This window comes from Odocoileus virginianus, chromosome 19 (assembly GCF_023699985.2).
Source record: "Odocoileus virginianus isolate 20LAN1187 ecotype Illinois chromosome 19, Ovbor_1.2, whole genome shotgun sequence".
Classification (NCBI taxonomy): domain Eukaryota; kingdom Metazoa; phylum Chordata; class Mammalia; order Artiodactyla; family Cervidae; genus Odocoileus; species Odocoileus virginianus.
In genome coordinates, this window is record NC_069692.1 from 49,585,377 (window position 1) to 49,600,059 (window position 14,683).

At 38.2% G+C, this 14,683-nt stretch overlaps 1 protein-coding gene across 1 annotated transcript in view; it reads left to right on the forward strand.

The window, feature by feature from the left end:
• LMBRD1 (LMBR1 domain containing 1) overlaps nucleotides 1-14,683 on the forward strand; it is a 132,665-nt gene that overhangs the window by 102,995 nt on the left and 14,987 nt on the right. The window contains exons 13-14 of the mRNA XM_020897090.2: nucleotides 1,379-1,528; nucleotides 2,825-2,903. Of these exons, the coding sequence (XP_020752749.2) occupies nucleotides 1,379-1,528; nucleotides 2,825-2,903 (229 nt within the window). The remainder of the gene's footprint in view (nucleotides 1-1,378; nucleotides 1,529-2,824; nucleotides 2,904-14,683) is intronic.

Consider the following 14,683-nt stretch of genomic DNA (forward strand, 5'->3'; position numbering starts at 1 on the left):
GGTTATTTTCTTCTTATTTTGGTATTAAAATGAGATATATCACTTCATACTTCCAGCTGTGTGTAAAATGCAATTAACTAGTGGCTTGAACTAATGAAAGACTTCCTGCTGTGGAAAATTTTTTAAATCTAGCATTGCTTCAGTAACTCAAAAACATCAAATCTAATATCTCTGTATTTATTCCTCTTGACTTCTCCCTCATGGTTGAGATATGGCTCCTTCAGCTCTATTTATCCTGTGTTCTGTGAGGAAGCAGCAGCTAGGAGAAGGGCTGATAGAAGGCGTGACTTTCCCAGAAATCTCCCGCAGACTGCTTTCTTTCTGATGGGTGATGTTTCATCACTGCCAACCACTACTGGGCATAGGGAGGCCAGGAAATGTGCATTTTTAGGTGATCATATCCCATCCAGAATTAGAGTCCTATTGTTCTATATTGTACTATTATATTCAATCGAGTAATAAAACAGGGAGGTGCTGTCTCAGTTGCTAAAGTGTGCTCTGCCTTTGAAATGAGAGGCCTGTCACCAGGCTTCTTGTATCTGCTCCCACATATTTCAATTTCCATCCATCCATACAAGATGCACATGAAAACAGCTATAGTCAGATGATCATAAATTACCATAAACTAGATGATAAACTAGTTTTATAGTTGAGTATAACATGAGGATGGATTTCCCAGATGGCGCAGTTGATAAAAGAATCTGCCTACCAATGCAGGAGACACAAGAGACACAGGTTCGATCCCTGGGTCAAGAAGATACCCTGGAGGAGGAAATGGCAGTCCACTGCAGTATTCTTGCCTGGGAAATCCCATGGACTGAGGAGCCTGGCAGACACAACTAAGCATGTGTGTGGGTACATGTGCGCGCATGCGTGCACACACACATATACACACATACAATATGAGGACATCATGAGTATATCATAGAAATGAGTATTTAAAACATGACATGTGTGTCCTTGTGCAATAATATATAGAAAACTATAAATATATTACTAACACTTAGAGTTTAAACTCACTCTTTTAACCTGTAGATAGAATTAGACATAGTTCACCATTCTTAGCTCTTTGAATTTTAACAGATTCTGTTACATAATAAGTTTAGAAGATTCTTTGAAACAAACCATGAAAATACTAATATATTTCTCTAGGTCTTGAGTTTTTAAAATAAACATGAATCTGAATCTAAAAGCTTTACAGGGAAAGAATTGTCTTTGTTATTCTTACAGTTATCTGGAAAGATTAAGAAATCTTAGTATTTATTTTGGAAAAAAGAATTGGTGGATTGAACTGCATTCATCCTATCAAATGAGCAAGATTCAGTGCCTTCACGTAAAACGTATTGCTGAAATATTGTCACTGTGTTTTTCCTTCCAGTTGTATAAAATCAGAAGAGGTAGAACCAGGCCCCAGGCGCTCTTATTTCTCTGCATGATACTTCTGCTTATTGTCCTTCACACTAGCTACATGATTTATAGTCTTGCTCCCCAGTATGTTATGTACGGAAGCCAAAACTACTTAATAGAGGTAAGTACAAACTTTAAAAAAAAGTCATTATTTTGACATTTTAAACATAGTAATCTTTAAAACCAAATTCTAATTTGTGAAAGCTAGCATAAAATATTAGCTCATCAAATTAAATTTAATGCTGCTAAAACTAGTTTTACATTCCATTGTTGGGCATATTTACATTTGTTTCATACAAAAATTCTTTTTAAAAACAACACTGAATTTCATAATAGTTGTTCCTTAAATGGATCCCATGCTGCCAAACTGCTGAGCTTTATCTCATCTCTTTACTAGAACTCACAATATTTACTTTGAAATGATATTTTAAGTAAGTTTATTAATACGGCTCCCCAAAATGTTTTGGTGAGCAAAGAGCAAAAAATGTCTGCTCTGGTACCATGAATGCCTTAGGAGAAACTTTATAAATGTTTTATTTGTGGGTAATTATGCTTTCTCTTATCCTGATGGGGATCCTCTTACCTGATACACTGATTCCTTGGTCTTATCTTTCAAAAGCCACCTGTGATTCCTAGTTGTAACCGGAGAGCTAGTTTGAATATTTTGACAGTTTAAAATATTTTGACGATATCTAATTTGGCCTTTATTTAGTTTCCTTTTCCTAAAATATCTCTTGCTCTGCTTTCTAATAGTTCAAATCAAATCTGTGTTTTAGGGCCCAGTTCAAGCCTTACTTTAATGGAGTCTTTCATTATTAATGCATTCTGCCCAGATCATTCCTTTTTTATCCTTCATTCTTTCTTTAACATGTAATTAGTAGTTAGTTCATTTAGAAATATCAATAGTGTAAGTGGATCAGAGAGAAGACACACATCACAGTAGCGGGACACAGATGACCCAAGTTTGGGAAATAAATTGCTAAAAGATCACCTCCGTCATTCTTCTCATTTCTTATACCTTTTATTATCTTCTTGTCTTAGCCCTTGCACCTAGTTCTCTAGTTCATGTTATGAAACATTCTTCTATGAATTGATGAAATGAGATCACACTTTTGCATGGATAAACGCTATTCTCTTCTCGTTCCACAGTGGAAAACCAAGGGCTGTTTTCTCTGGGCAGAAGCTCCATTGATTAACACAGGGCCTAAACATTGTTGCAGGAAAGCCTTAATGTCAAATTTACCATGAATCTTTTTATTCTAATTGCAATTTTACATAAAATTTACATTTTAGAATATTAGCCAGATGTGGTTTAATAGAAAACAGAGTATGAAGTTCATAATGTGATCACTTTTTAATCAAAATATATATGTTAATATATAAGTATTTACATTTTAACTACATCTTCATTTTTTAGAGCAATATGACTTTCAATGACCATAGAGGCAATTCAACCCTTTCTGTGCCGAAGAGATGTGATGCAGATGCCCCTGAAGGTAAAGCAGCTTGTGTCACCTGTCTTAGAATTTATAACTGTAAGAAAAGATTTGTTTTGAATTTTGGTGTCTTAAGCATTTGGTGCATTTGTTTTCATATGTGGTGACAAAGGAACTTTGTTAATAAGAAGAAATTGGTCTCTTCAATAGAATTTCTTGGTGATATAATAATTTCCATTAGGGAGAGGATCATTATAAATTAGTTACCCTTGAAGAACAAAAGGTGGTTATTATTTACCCCACACTTACTGGTGTAATAAGAAATCATTCTTAAATGCCTTTTTTGTTGTTGTTTTAAAAAATTCAAGAGACTTTTGGTAGAATCTGTAATTTTTAGGACTGAGAACAAAAGTACCTATGACCTAGAACAGCTTTTCACCCATCCAACTCTGGTCACTTTAGTTAATAAAATAATAATAAAGTTAGTGATGACAGCCACTGACGTTTAAGAATGTGCAGTTGTGAGCCAGGCTTTGTAAGTATCTCCTGTGTATTCTGACAAAAGCTCTGAGATCCTGTGTCTTCATCTCTGTAAATTTTGAAAGGGTCATTTTTTTCTGTCTTCTGTTTGCTAAGATGATTTTTTTTCCTTTTACTATTATAGCATTCTTTCCTGATTAAGGATTCCAGATTTATTCTTTCAAGATATGCAAAAACTTTTTTCTACTTTTGCCTTCAAAATGCTTTTATTCCAGAGTAAAGTAGTATGTCAGATATATTTCTTGATAAGTCATTCAGGGCTACCATTATGAAAAAGATAAATTTGGAATGTTTTAGCAGAAGTCAGCTCTAGAATGTTGTGGTGTAACAGTAATAGGAACAGAACATGGGATGGCCCAGTGAGGAAGGGATGAGCTCTGCCTGGAGGTCGCTGTGGGCTGGTCAGAAAGAAAGGCTTCAGACGGGGATGGCAGGGCCGCCTCTCGAGGTGAGAGGAGAGTCCAGGGACGGCTGCTCCAGGCGGAGGAACACAGCGCGCACAAAGTTACCTTAGACCGTACAGTTTTGTGTTCAGACAGTTTAAAACAATTATTATTATTTAGTTTTTAATTGTGGAGATGTAGGGGGTTGGAGGAAAGAGGAGGATGGGGTTGCCGAGTTAGAACTCAAATCAGAAAGGTCTGGGAAAGAACCAGTGGATGGTTTTACACAAGAAAGTGGAAACTGTGGTCTGGCTTGTTTTCAATAACTTAAATTACAGAAGAGAGAGAATGGATTTGAGAAATTGAGACCAGAGCATAGAAACCAGTTGGGAGAGGGTGCCAGGAGGAGCAGTTGACAGTAATCCAGGAGAGATGGCGAAAGCCTGGAGCAAAGGGCGGTCCTAAGAGTGAAAAGAACGCAGAGTTGAGAGAAGTTCTTGCTCGGGTCTGAAGAGTGACGGGGGAGGTGGAATATTCCGGAACGGCCTCCAGTTTCTGAGTAATATGGTAAATTTTGGTATCACCAAGCTGAGGTAAAAATAGATACTAAGATTAAAGAAAAAAGTATAGATACTGCTTAGCTGACTTGAGATGGAGATTTCACGGGCAGTTGGGTGTTTACAGGCTGAACTCAGAGGGCAGAGTGTGAGGAAGCGGGTGACAGAACTATGGGGAGGGAGCGGAAAGAGGAAGGAGCGATGTGGCTGCTGGAGGCGAAAACTCCGTGCCTTGAATAAAAGGGAGTGTAAAGCGGTGACTGAGTTTACAGTCTTCCCAGAGATTCTTCATAGAGCTTGAGAGGGATTGGATGGAAACTGGAGAAGGCGTGCAGCATCAGGAGAGAAATTTTTTTTTTTTTTAAATGAGGAGAGACTTTAGGGATGATGGGTTGAATTCATGGAGCAGGAAAAGTTGAAGAAAAATATGAGAAAGGATGAATGATGAGCCAATGTCATTCTGTTCTGGAGGAGATAGTAGTTAGAACATCAGAGAATGCTTTAGGTAGAAGGAAGGATCCTTCTTTCTCTAGATTGCAAGGAAGGAGGCAACAATATGAACTCAGTAATTTCTTAGTGAGGGTGAGCAGGAAGTTCTCTGTGATTGTCTCATCTTGCTTTGAGGTGTGATTTCAGTCATTTGCTGAGAATCATGTGGGCCACTGGGCACAAAGCTAAAGAAAGTGGGGAAAGTTTTGCTAGGTGAACAGGGAAGGATCTGACTGGAGATAGGTTGGTGATAAATGAATATATGTCAAGGGGCAGAGATGAAATTATCCCTCTGTGTTTTTGCTGGGTGTGTCTGCACAGCTGGTGCTCTTCATCAGAGCCTGGGCTGTCTGGGAAGATGATCTGAAGGACTGGAGGAGGATGAGAGTTAGAGACAGGCCAGGCCGACAGTCAGAGAAGGAGGAGACCAAGCGCAGAGTCCAGGGTGCAGGGGAAAGACGGGCCGAGACCAAAGCTGGGAGGAAAGGACAAGATCGAGAGACGAGCCAAAATCAGAATCGAGGGAAAGCAAACATGAAAAAGCCATAGTAAAATGTTTCTGTTATAAGTAAATGTGACTTCATTTTCCCGGTCTGCTTTGGTAGCAGCAAAGACGCTTTAGTCCAGATTTTTAACTTTGAAATGTACACAGCCCCACCCCCACCCCACACACACTTCACAAGTAGGGTTGATACATGAAATGTGTTGTCGTTTTTTGCTAAGTGAGAATAGAATGAAAAATTACTGTTGGGTTGATTTGTAATTTTTTGAGAGGGCTCTGATCTTGAAGCTCTAATATAAGTTCTGTTTCTTAGATTCTTACATTATTGAAACCTTAGCAGAAAAACAGGTCAAATTTCAAAATCAAGTTGCACTGGTAAAAGGGGCTTTAAAATGCCCCTGTATTGCCGAACTGAATGAATTTGTGTGATCAGTAAGCTTTAGTTAAATGATACACTTGGCCATAACTTTTATATGAATCCCATTTGATATTTTTCTTTTTCAGTCTAATTTATAGTGGTTTAAGTGATCTCCTTTGAATTGTTAAATATTTTTCTAAAACATTTTAGTTGATTTATGCTTTGAAATGTTACTTTGCAGTACAAAACATACCCTTTAGATTTATGGATTTATCTCTCCCAATATTTTGTCTTTGTTCTCTACCAAATCTCTAAATGTCAGATTGCCTGTGCATGCTTGGAAGAGGCTGTGTAGAGATAGGATCATTAACTTTGGGATGTCAGGGTAGGTTTCTTAAGAAAGGAAATAAAAACAATGATGGGCTCCTGCCAGATTCACAATTAAGCATGCTCTGGGTACTGCCACTCATAAAGGAGATGTTAATCCTACTAATTCATATATAAGTGAATGAAAATCATTGTTTTATACGTTAAAAACTTTAATAGTGGAGAAAGAGGAATGATCAGTTCACATGAGATTTGAAATGTGGGTGGGGCTGGTTGTAGAATGTGTGGTGAAAGACTGATCCCGCAGTGTCCGTTTACTGTGGACTAGGAAACCTCAGCTTGGGAGAAGAAAATCAACGCTGTTTGTTACTTGTGACGTTTTGGTGGGCACTTTGACTAAGATAGATGACACTATAACAGAAATACCCCACAAGGCACTTGATGTTATCTTTGTTATGCACCTGTTGCAAGTAGTTTTGGAGAACAATTTTTCAATTTAGAAACAAAAAAGTTATAATTTATTGTGTTATACTTAACATTATTTCTAGGTAGAGATAATCTTCCTAGAAAGATGTTAAAGCAGTGATTTTTCTAAAACACACATATATTGATCTCTAACCAATACTGAGTACATTTTAGAGACTTTTTTTCTTAAGTAATATTGCATTCATATATGAGGTAGTCTGGCATTTTTTAAATGTTACAGTGTTTGAGAATTAAAAGAGTCCTCTAAAAACAGTTCAGGTTTTTTGTGTTTAAAATGATCTCTTAAAGAATAATTTAGCAGTTATAAACAATGCCTATCATACCATGTTTACAGAGTTCTCTTAAAACAACAATTTTTTAAATTTATCCTTTCACATAATGCAGTGTTTATCAGTTCTAAGTGAGCCACCTGAGCAAATTAGAAATCCATTTTTAGATTTTATATGCAATTATGACAAAAGAATTTTTACATTCTTAGTTTTATATTCATTAATTGCTATTTAATCTAATAGACATTAATACATGCACAATTTATATGCTGGTGTGAGAAAAATAGTTAAAACAAACAGAATTATGAAAAGTAATATAAACATACAGAAATATTTGAGTCTGGAAGGAGGATGAATGATCAGTGTCCCTTTGTCGTCTGGCAGAATAGAGCACTGTGTAGGTTCTCAGAAAGAGAGACAGCATCAGAGACATACACACAGTCCCTGCCTTTGTAAAGCAAACAGACTAATGGATTTGGATGTGAAAATAAATAATAGTAATAGGAAAGTGAATGGCATGCTGTAATGAAATTACAGACAGAATGCTGTGGGAAGGCAAAGGAGGTAATGGTTTTCCCTACAGTATAACATTTTAACTGGGCCCCAAAGCACAAGTGAATCTAAATGACCAAACAAAACATTGGAGACTGTACCAAACAGAGAAGGAACCTGTGTTAACAAATTTATTTGGCATGTTATGGAAAAAGTGTGTTGCAGCAGGAGCATTGAATGTTTGGGAAGTATAGAACAGGATGAAGCAAGATTATATCTTTCCAAATGAACATTTTAAAAAATCTGTGAACTGCAAGTTTAATTTCTGCCGTCCTGTTTAATTATTTTACCTTTCTTTGACGTGAACTTGTCTTATTTGGACAGTAAAGCACCTAGAAATGTGATGATCTGTATAAATCAAGCTTGATTTTTGTGGGATATTCTGGGTAAGTATATTTGTTAATGTATATAGCCAGCCTTAAAAATCATCAATCTATGGCTTTAGATTTTAGCATTAGGATATAATTTCACTAGGACAAATGGTTAAGATGACTTAATTTAACTGACAATGCTAAAATAAAAACTGATGTGTTAAGCTAAACTACATGAATTACAAAAAGCTGAACAGATTTAAAATTAAAGCGCTAAAGCAGAGTTATAATTACATATACTAACTACAAAGGGAAAAGTAAGACTGATACTGAATAAAAATAATGTTAGAGGAAAATTAATAAAATAAAATGTGCATACTTTTACTCTTAATACTTACTTTAGAGAGTAGTTGGATACTAAGTTCTGGAGTAAACAAACCCATTAACAGGGAGGGCCTCAAAATACATTTATTCTCAAAATAAATAAAATGTATTTACCATGCTGTTTTGCTTTTATCATTAATAAAAGCAAGTGGACCTGTTTTCTCAGAACTTCGAGTACCTATCCTTCTGCAGACTTTTCTCGAAGATACTATGTCATCTGAGATACTATGTCAGTTTGTGGCTGGAAAGAACCAGCTGTGAGAGTGGGATGATCATGGCATGTTTTTCCTGAGGTCCAGCCAGGAGGACTCAGTCAGGAAGGGCTGTCTGCTGGCTGACTGAGAAGAGGGCAGACTTCCAGGGCCTGGCGAAAGAGGGAAATCTAGCTAAGGGTTACTTAAGTCAGATCTGCAGGTCGCTTGTTCTGATTGATCAGTATGGACAAATAGCTCAGCTAATCTTTCGTGACGCAAAGGCTGAGAATGTTGGGGGCTTGTGTCTGGCTTTTTTGCAGGTAAACAAGGGGTGTCCTAGAGCCTTCTCTACATCATGCGTTGTATCCTTCTTCATATTAAGTCTTCAATACCTAGTGTGTATTTTATATTTAAGGAACATTTTAATTTAAACACTAATCTTCATTAAGTAAGTCAATGTGACCATTTAAGTAAGTAAAAGGTGAAATACAGTTCTACTAAAGTACTGCTTCAGTTTTTAGTTTAAAGTAATTAAAAGTACATAATAATAGAAATTTAGTTCCCTCGGCTCAGTAGTCATGTCACGTGCTGAAAAGTCACACATCTTCAGTGGGAGTTACGTTGGACAGCACAGTCTGGAGCCTACGTGAGTGGCTGGCATCTCACAGGAAACAGCCTCTTACCAAGCAGAGCCCCTCCCTCTTCTGAGGACGGTACCATCATGTGAGGGTGAGCCACAAGCAAGGTTAAATGTATTACTTGCAAAAAACGGGAAGCAAAGTTGACCTTAGTGTCAGGAAGAAGGAGAAAGAACCAGAGTCCTAAGAAACTGTAGCTGCAGACTAGCACTTTGCAGGTGTGCAGGCCACACGCACGTCAGCAGAGTGGGTTTGTCTCACTGAAGTTTCAGACTGGCACTGCAGTAAGTGGTGCAAGTAAGTATAATCCTCATGAGAGGAACGTGCCTTAGTTCTTGGCTTCACAGAATTCCCACAAAGGAGCGCAAGTGACGATGTCAGAGTCAGATATTCACGCACACAAGGAAGCAAAGCCCCACACATGAGAGAGCTAACAGAAGTAGCAGGAAAGACCTGCCAGGCTCTGATACTGGAGTTATCAACACAGATTATGGAACAGTAACTGTGATGAAAGAAATAAGACCAGATCAGCATACTGCAGAGGATAACAGAGTATTAAAGGAAGAAGGAAGAATGAGTGGAACCCTAGCAAATTTATCAATGGACCAAATGCAGTGTTTGAAAGTGAACACACAGTAATTGAAATTAAACTCGGTGTAGAGACCTACAGAGTAAAACCACAGCAAGGCATCTCCACTTACTGTTCATTGACTGTGGGAGGAAGAAGGGTAGCTGAGGTAGCTCATCTCAGAGGAAAATGGGCCCAGGCCCCGCCAGGTAAACAAGGTGACCACCATCCAGCGGCAGCACGGCCTGGGCCTCCGGGCGTGACCGCCTGGCAGTGAGAGGACAGGGCTCAGATCCTGAGGGAACAGGACACAGACCCAGGCTGACGGCTGACAGCCGTGCTGGAAAAGCGGAGCTTTAGACCCGTCAGTGTCCTCGGAGCCCAGGGGCTGAGGGGCTCAGGTTCAGGGAAGTAAGGAGACAGCCGAATGTGATACACTGCCCTGGATCGGGTCCTGCCCTTAAGGGGTGACTGGACTAGGGAGAGTACACTCAGATAAATGACATGTAGCAGTATGGACCATAGGGCCAATTTTTAAAAAACTCCAGAAAAATGAAAGACCCAGTCAAAAATGGGCCGAAGAACTAAACAGACATTTCTCCAAGGAAGACATTCAGATGGCTAACAAGCACAGGAAAAGATGCTCAACATCATTCATTGATCAGAGAAATGCAAATCAAAACCACAATGAGGTACCATCTCACGCCAGTCAGAATGGCTGCTATCCAAAAGTCTACAAGCAATAAATGCTGGAGAGGGTGTGGAGAAAAGGGAACCCTCTTACACTGTTGGTGGGAATGCAAACTAGTACAGCCACTATGGAGAACAGTGTGGAGATTCCTTAAAAAACTGGAAATAGAACTGCCATATGACCCAGCAATCCTACTGCTGAGCATATACACCAAGGAAATCAGAATTGAAAGAGACACTTGTACTCCAATGTTCATCACAGCACTGTCTATAATAGCCAGGACATGGAAGCAACCTAGATGCCCATCAGCAGACTAATGGATAAGAACCCTGTGGTACATATACACCATGGAATATTACTCAGTCATTAAAAGGAATTCATTTGAATCAGTTCTAATGAGGTGGATGAAACTGGAGCCTATTATACAGAGTGAAGTAAGCCAGAAAGAAAAACACCAATACAGTATACTAACACATATGGAATTTAGAAAGATGGTAACAATGACCCTATATGCGAGACAGCAAAAGAGACACAGATGTATCGAACAGTCTTTTGGACTCTGTGGGAGAAGGTGAGGGCGGGATGATATGGGAGAATGGCATTGAAACATGTATATTATCGTATGTGAAATGAATTACCAGTCCAGGTTCAATGCATGAGACAGGGTGCTCGAGGCTGATACACTGGGATGACCCAGAGGGATGGGATGGGGAGGGAGGTGAGAGGGGGTTTCAGGATGGGGAACACATGTACACCCATGGCGGATTCATGTCAATGTATGGCAATACATACATTACAATATTATACAATATTGTATGTTGTACAATAACATACATTATAATACATACTAATACAATATTCTAAAGTAAAATTAATTAATTAATTAAAATATAACATCAGTATTAAAAGTCCTAAATTTAATAGCTCTTCTCTGGTTATGGAAGAGAAGGTCCATCTGGTAAAAAATGCTGTGTTAAGTGGCTAAATTGCATTATAATGTATGGTTCAGAAAACAGAAGTAAATATTCATGTTGAGAAAAAGATAAAAGGAAAAAAAACCACATGAGGCCCTCTATACATCACCAGATGGCTGTTATTATTGTTCAGTTGCATGTCTTACACTTTGCAATCCCAAGGACTGCATCATGCCAGGCTTCCCTGTCCTTCACCATCTCTGGGAGCTTGTTCAAACTCATGTCCATTGAGTCGGTGATGCCATCCAACCATCTCATCCTCTGTCGTCCCCTTCTCCTCCTGCCTTCAATCTTTCCCAGCATCAGGGTCTTTTCTCATGGCCCCTCAGGTGACCAAAGTAATGGAGCATCAGCTTCAGCGTCAGTCCTTCCAGGGAATATTCAGAGTTGATTTCCTTTAGAATTAACTAGTTTGATCTCCTTGCAGTCCAAGGGACTGAAAAGAGTCTTCTCCAACACCACAGTTCAAAAGCATCAATTCTTTGGCACTCACACTTCTTTATGGTCCAGCTCTCACATCCATACATGACCACTGGAATCACAGCTTTGACTAGATGGACTTTTGTTGGCGAAGTAATGTCTGCTTTTTAATATGCTGTGTAGGTTTGTGCTAGCTTTTCTTCCAAGGAGCAAGCATATTTTAATTTCATGGCTGCAGTGATTTTGGAACCCAAGAAAATAAAGTCTGTCACTGTTTCTATTGTTTTCCCATCTATTTGCCATAAAGTGATGGGACCGGATGCCATGATCTTAGTTTTCTGAATGTTGAGTTTTAAGCCATCTTTTTCACTCTCCTCTTTCACTTTCATCAAGAGGCTCTTTAGTTCCTTTTTGCTTTCTGCCATAAGGGTGGTGTCATCTGCATATTTGAGGTTATTGATATTTCTCCTGGCAGTCTTGATTCTAGCTTGTGCTTCATCCAGCCCGGCATTTTGCATAATGTACTCTGTATATAAGTTAAATAAGCAGGGTGACAATATACAGCCTTGATGTACTCCTTTCCTAATTTGGAAGCAGTTTGTTGTTCCATGTCTCATTCTAACCCTTGCTTCTTGACCTGCATACGGTGTCTCAGGAGGCAGGTAAGGTGCTCTGGTATTCCTATCTCTTTAAGAATTTTCCACAGTTTGTTGTGACCCACACAGTCAAAGGCTTTGGTGTAGTCATCAATGAAGCAGAAGTAGATGTTTTTCTGGAACTCTCTTGCTTTGTCTGTTATCCAACGTATGTTGGTGGTTTAATCTCTGGTTCCTCTGCCTTTCCTAAATCCAGCTTCAACGTCTGGAAGTTCATGGTTCATGTACTGTTGAAGCCTAGCTTGGAGAGTATTGAGAATCACTTTGCTAGCATGTGACAAGAGTGCAATTGTGTGGTAGTTTGAGCATTCTTTGGCATTACCTTTCTTCGGGATTGGGATGAAAACTGACCTTTTTCAGTCCTGTGGCCACTGCTGTGTCTTCTAAATTTGCAGGCATGTTGAGTGCAACACTTTAACAGTGTCATATTTTAGGAGTTGAAATAGCTCAGCTGGAATCCCATCACCTCCAGGAGTTTTGTTCATAATGATGCTTCCTAAGGCCCACTTGACTTTGCACTCCAGGGTGTCTGGCCATTGGTGAGTGGTCACACCTTCTTGGTTATCTGGGTCATTAAGATCTTTTTTGTATAGTTCTTCTGTGTATTCTTGCCACCTCTTCTTAATATCTTCTGCCTCTTTTGGGTTCATGCTGTTTCTGTCCTTTATTGTGCCCATCTTTGCATGAAATGTTCCCCTGGCATTTCTAATTTTCTTGAAGAGGTCTCTGGTCTTTCCCATTCTTTTGTTTTCCTCTGTGTCTTTGCATTGTTCACTGAGGAAGGCTTTCTTGTCTCTCCTTGCTGTTCTCTGGAACTCTGCCTTCAGAGGGTATAACATTTGTTTTCTCCTTTCCTTTCAGTGTTCTAAAAACCGGCAGTACCGAATGCAGGCCAGGATATGGAATTACTGATGATAACTACTTGTAATTACCTTTTTAGTAGAATTATAGTTACATTATTTATATAATTATACATTACTTACCTCTTTTTATGAAAAGAAAATGGCAACCCACTCCAGTATTCTTGTTTGGAAAATCCAGTAGAGAAAAGAACCTGTTTGGCTACAGTCCATAGGGTCGCATGGAGTCAGACAGGACTGAAGTGACTTCATGCATACATCCTTTTAAAAATTTACACTTCTATCAATATATGTTATTTTTCTTAAATTCCAAAAGTTAAAATTTATATGTGCAGTGTTTCAGCATGATGTATTTTGCCCCGCAGAATGACAGGAACATATTTTGAACATAAGAATTAGTGAATATCATATATGCTATGTGGTAACTCTCTAGCAATTTAGATTAAAAGGTGTATCTTCTTGTGAAAGTGAGTTGATCTTTTGTGTGTAATTTCTTTTTTTTTTTTTGAACTTAAAATATTGCAAAAATCTATTGTATTTATTTTTTTATTATTTTTTATTTTTTAATTTTTATTAGTTGGAGGCTAATTACTTCACAACATTTCAATTGACATGAATCAGCCATGGATTTACATGTATTCCCCATCCTGATCCCCCCTCCCACCTCCCTCTCCACCCCATTCCTCTGGGTCTTCCCAGAGCACTTGTCTCATGCATCCAACCTGGGCTGGTGATCTGTTTCACTATAGATAATGTACATGCTGTTCTCTCGAAACATCCCACCCTCGCCTTCTCCCACAGAGTCCAAAAGTCTGTTCTGTACATCTGTGTCTCTTTTTCTGTTTTGCATATAGGGTTATCGTTACCATCTTTCTAAATTCCATATATATGCATTAGTATGCTGTAATGTTCTTTATCTTTCTGGCTTACTTCACTCTGTATAATGGGCTCCAGTTTCATCCATCTCATTAGAACTGATTCAAATGAATTCTTTTTAACGGCTGAGTAATATTCCATGGTGTGTGTAGTTTCAATTTTGAATCTGCGAAAAATAATTGATCTCTCACATTTTCTTGTCATTTCTGATATAGATTGTTAGCATCAAGTAAACCTTGATTTAATTATAGACATATTCAGTTGTGGAAAATGAGTCATTCTTTGACTTGGTTTATAGAATGTATTCCGTTTGAGGTTCTTTAAAAGGACAGTTTAAATCCACAAAGAACATATTAAAAACTTTTCAGAAATTAAACCTCTAAAAGTGCATAGCATTTTAAAGGTGGTTGAATTTTTTCATATTTTAAATAACCCACCAATTTAAATTCAAAGATGATATTCTGTATTTGGTAGTACAATTCAACTTAAACAATTCAAGATATTCTTATAAAGTTCTCACTTATTTTTAAAGATAGAGCAATTTCCGCACTTTCTTATGTGAAGCATTTGCTTTGAAAACTGTGAGCTAAAACAGGATATTCTAACCAAAATTGTTGCTTATGATAGTGTCAGAAACCTAGAACCCTCTTTCTGGATATTTTCCATATTTACTCTAACTCCAACATTTTATCTATTCCAGGGCATTCTGTTGTAACAATTTGTAGTAGACTATCCACAATCTTAATGATTCCTGAATGTTGCTCAATAACTTTTAAGCTTTTGAATCCCATAAAATGTGAGGAAC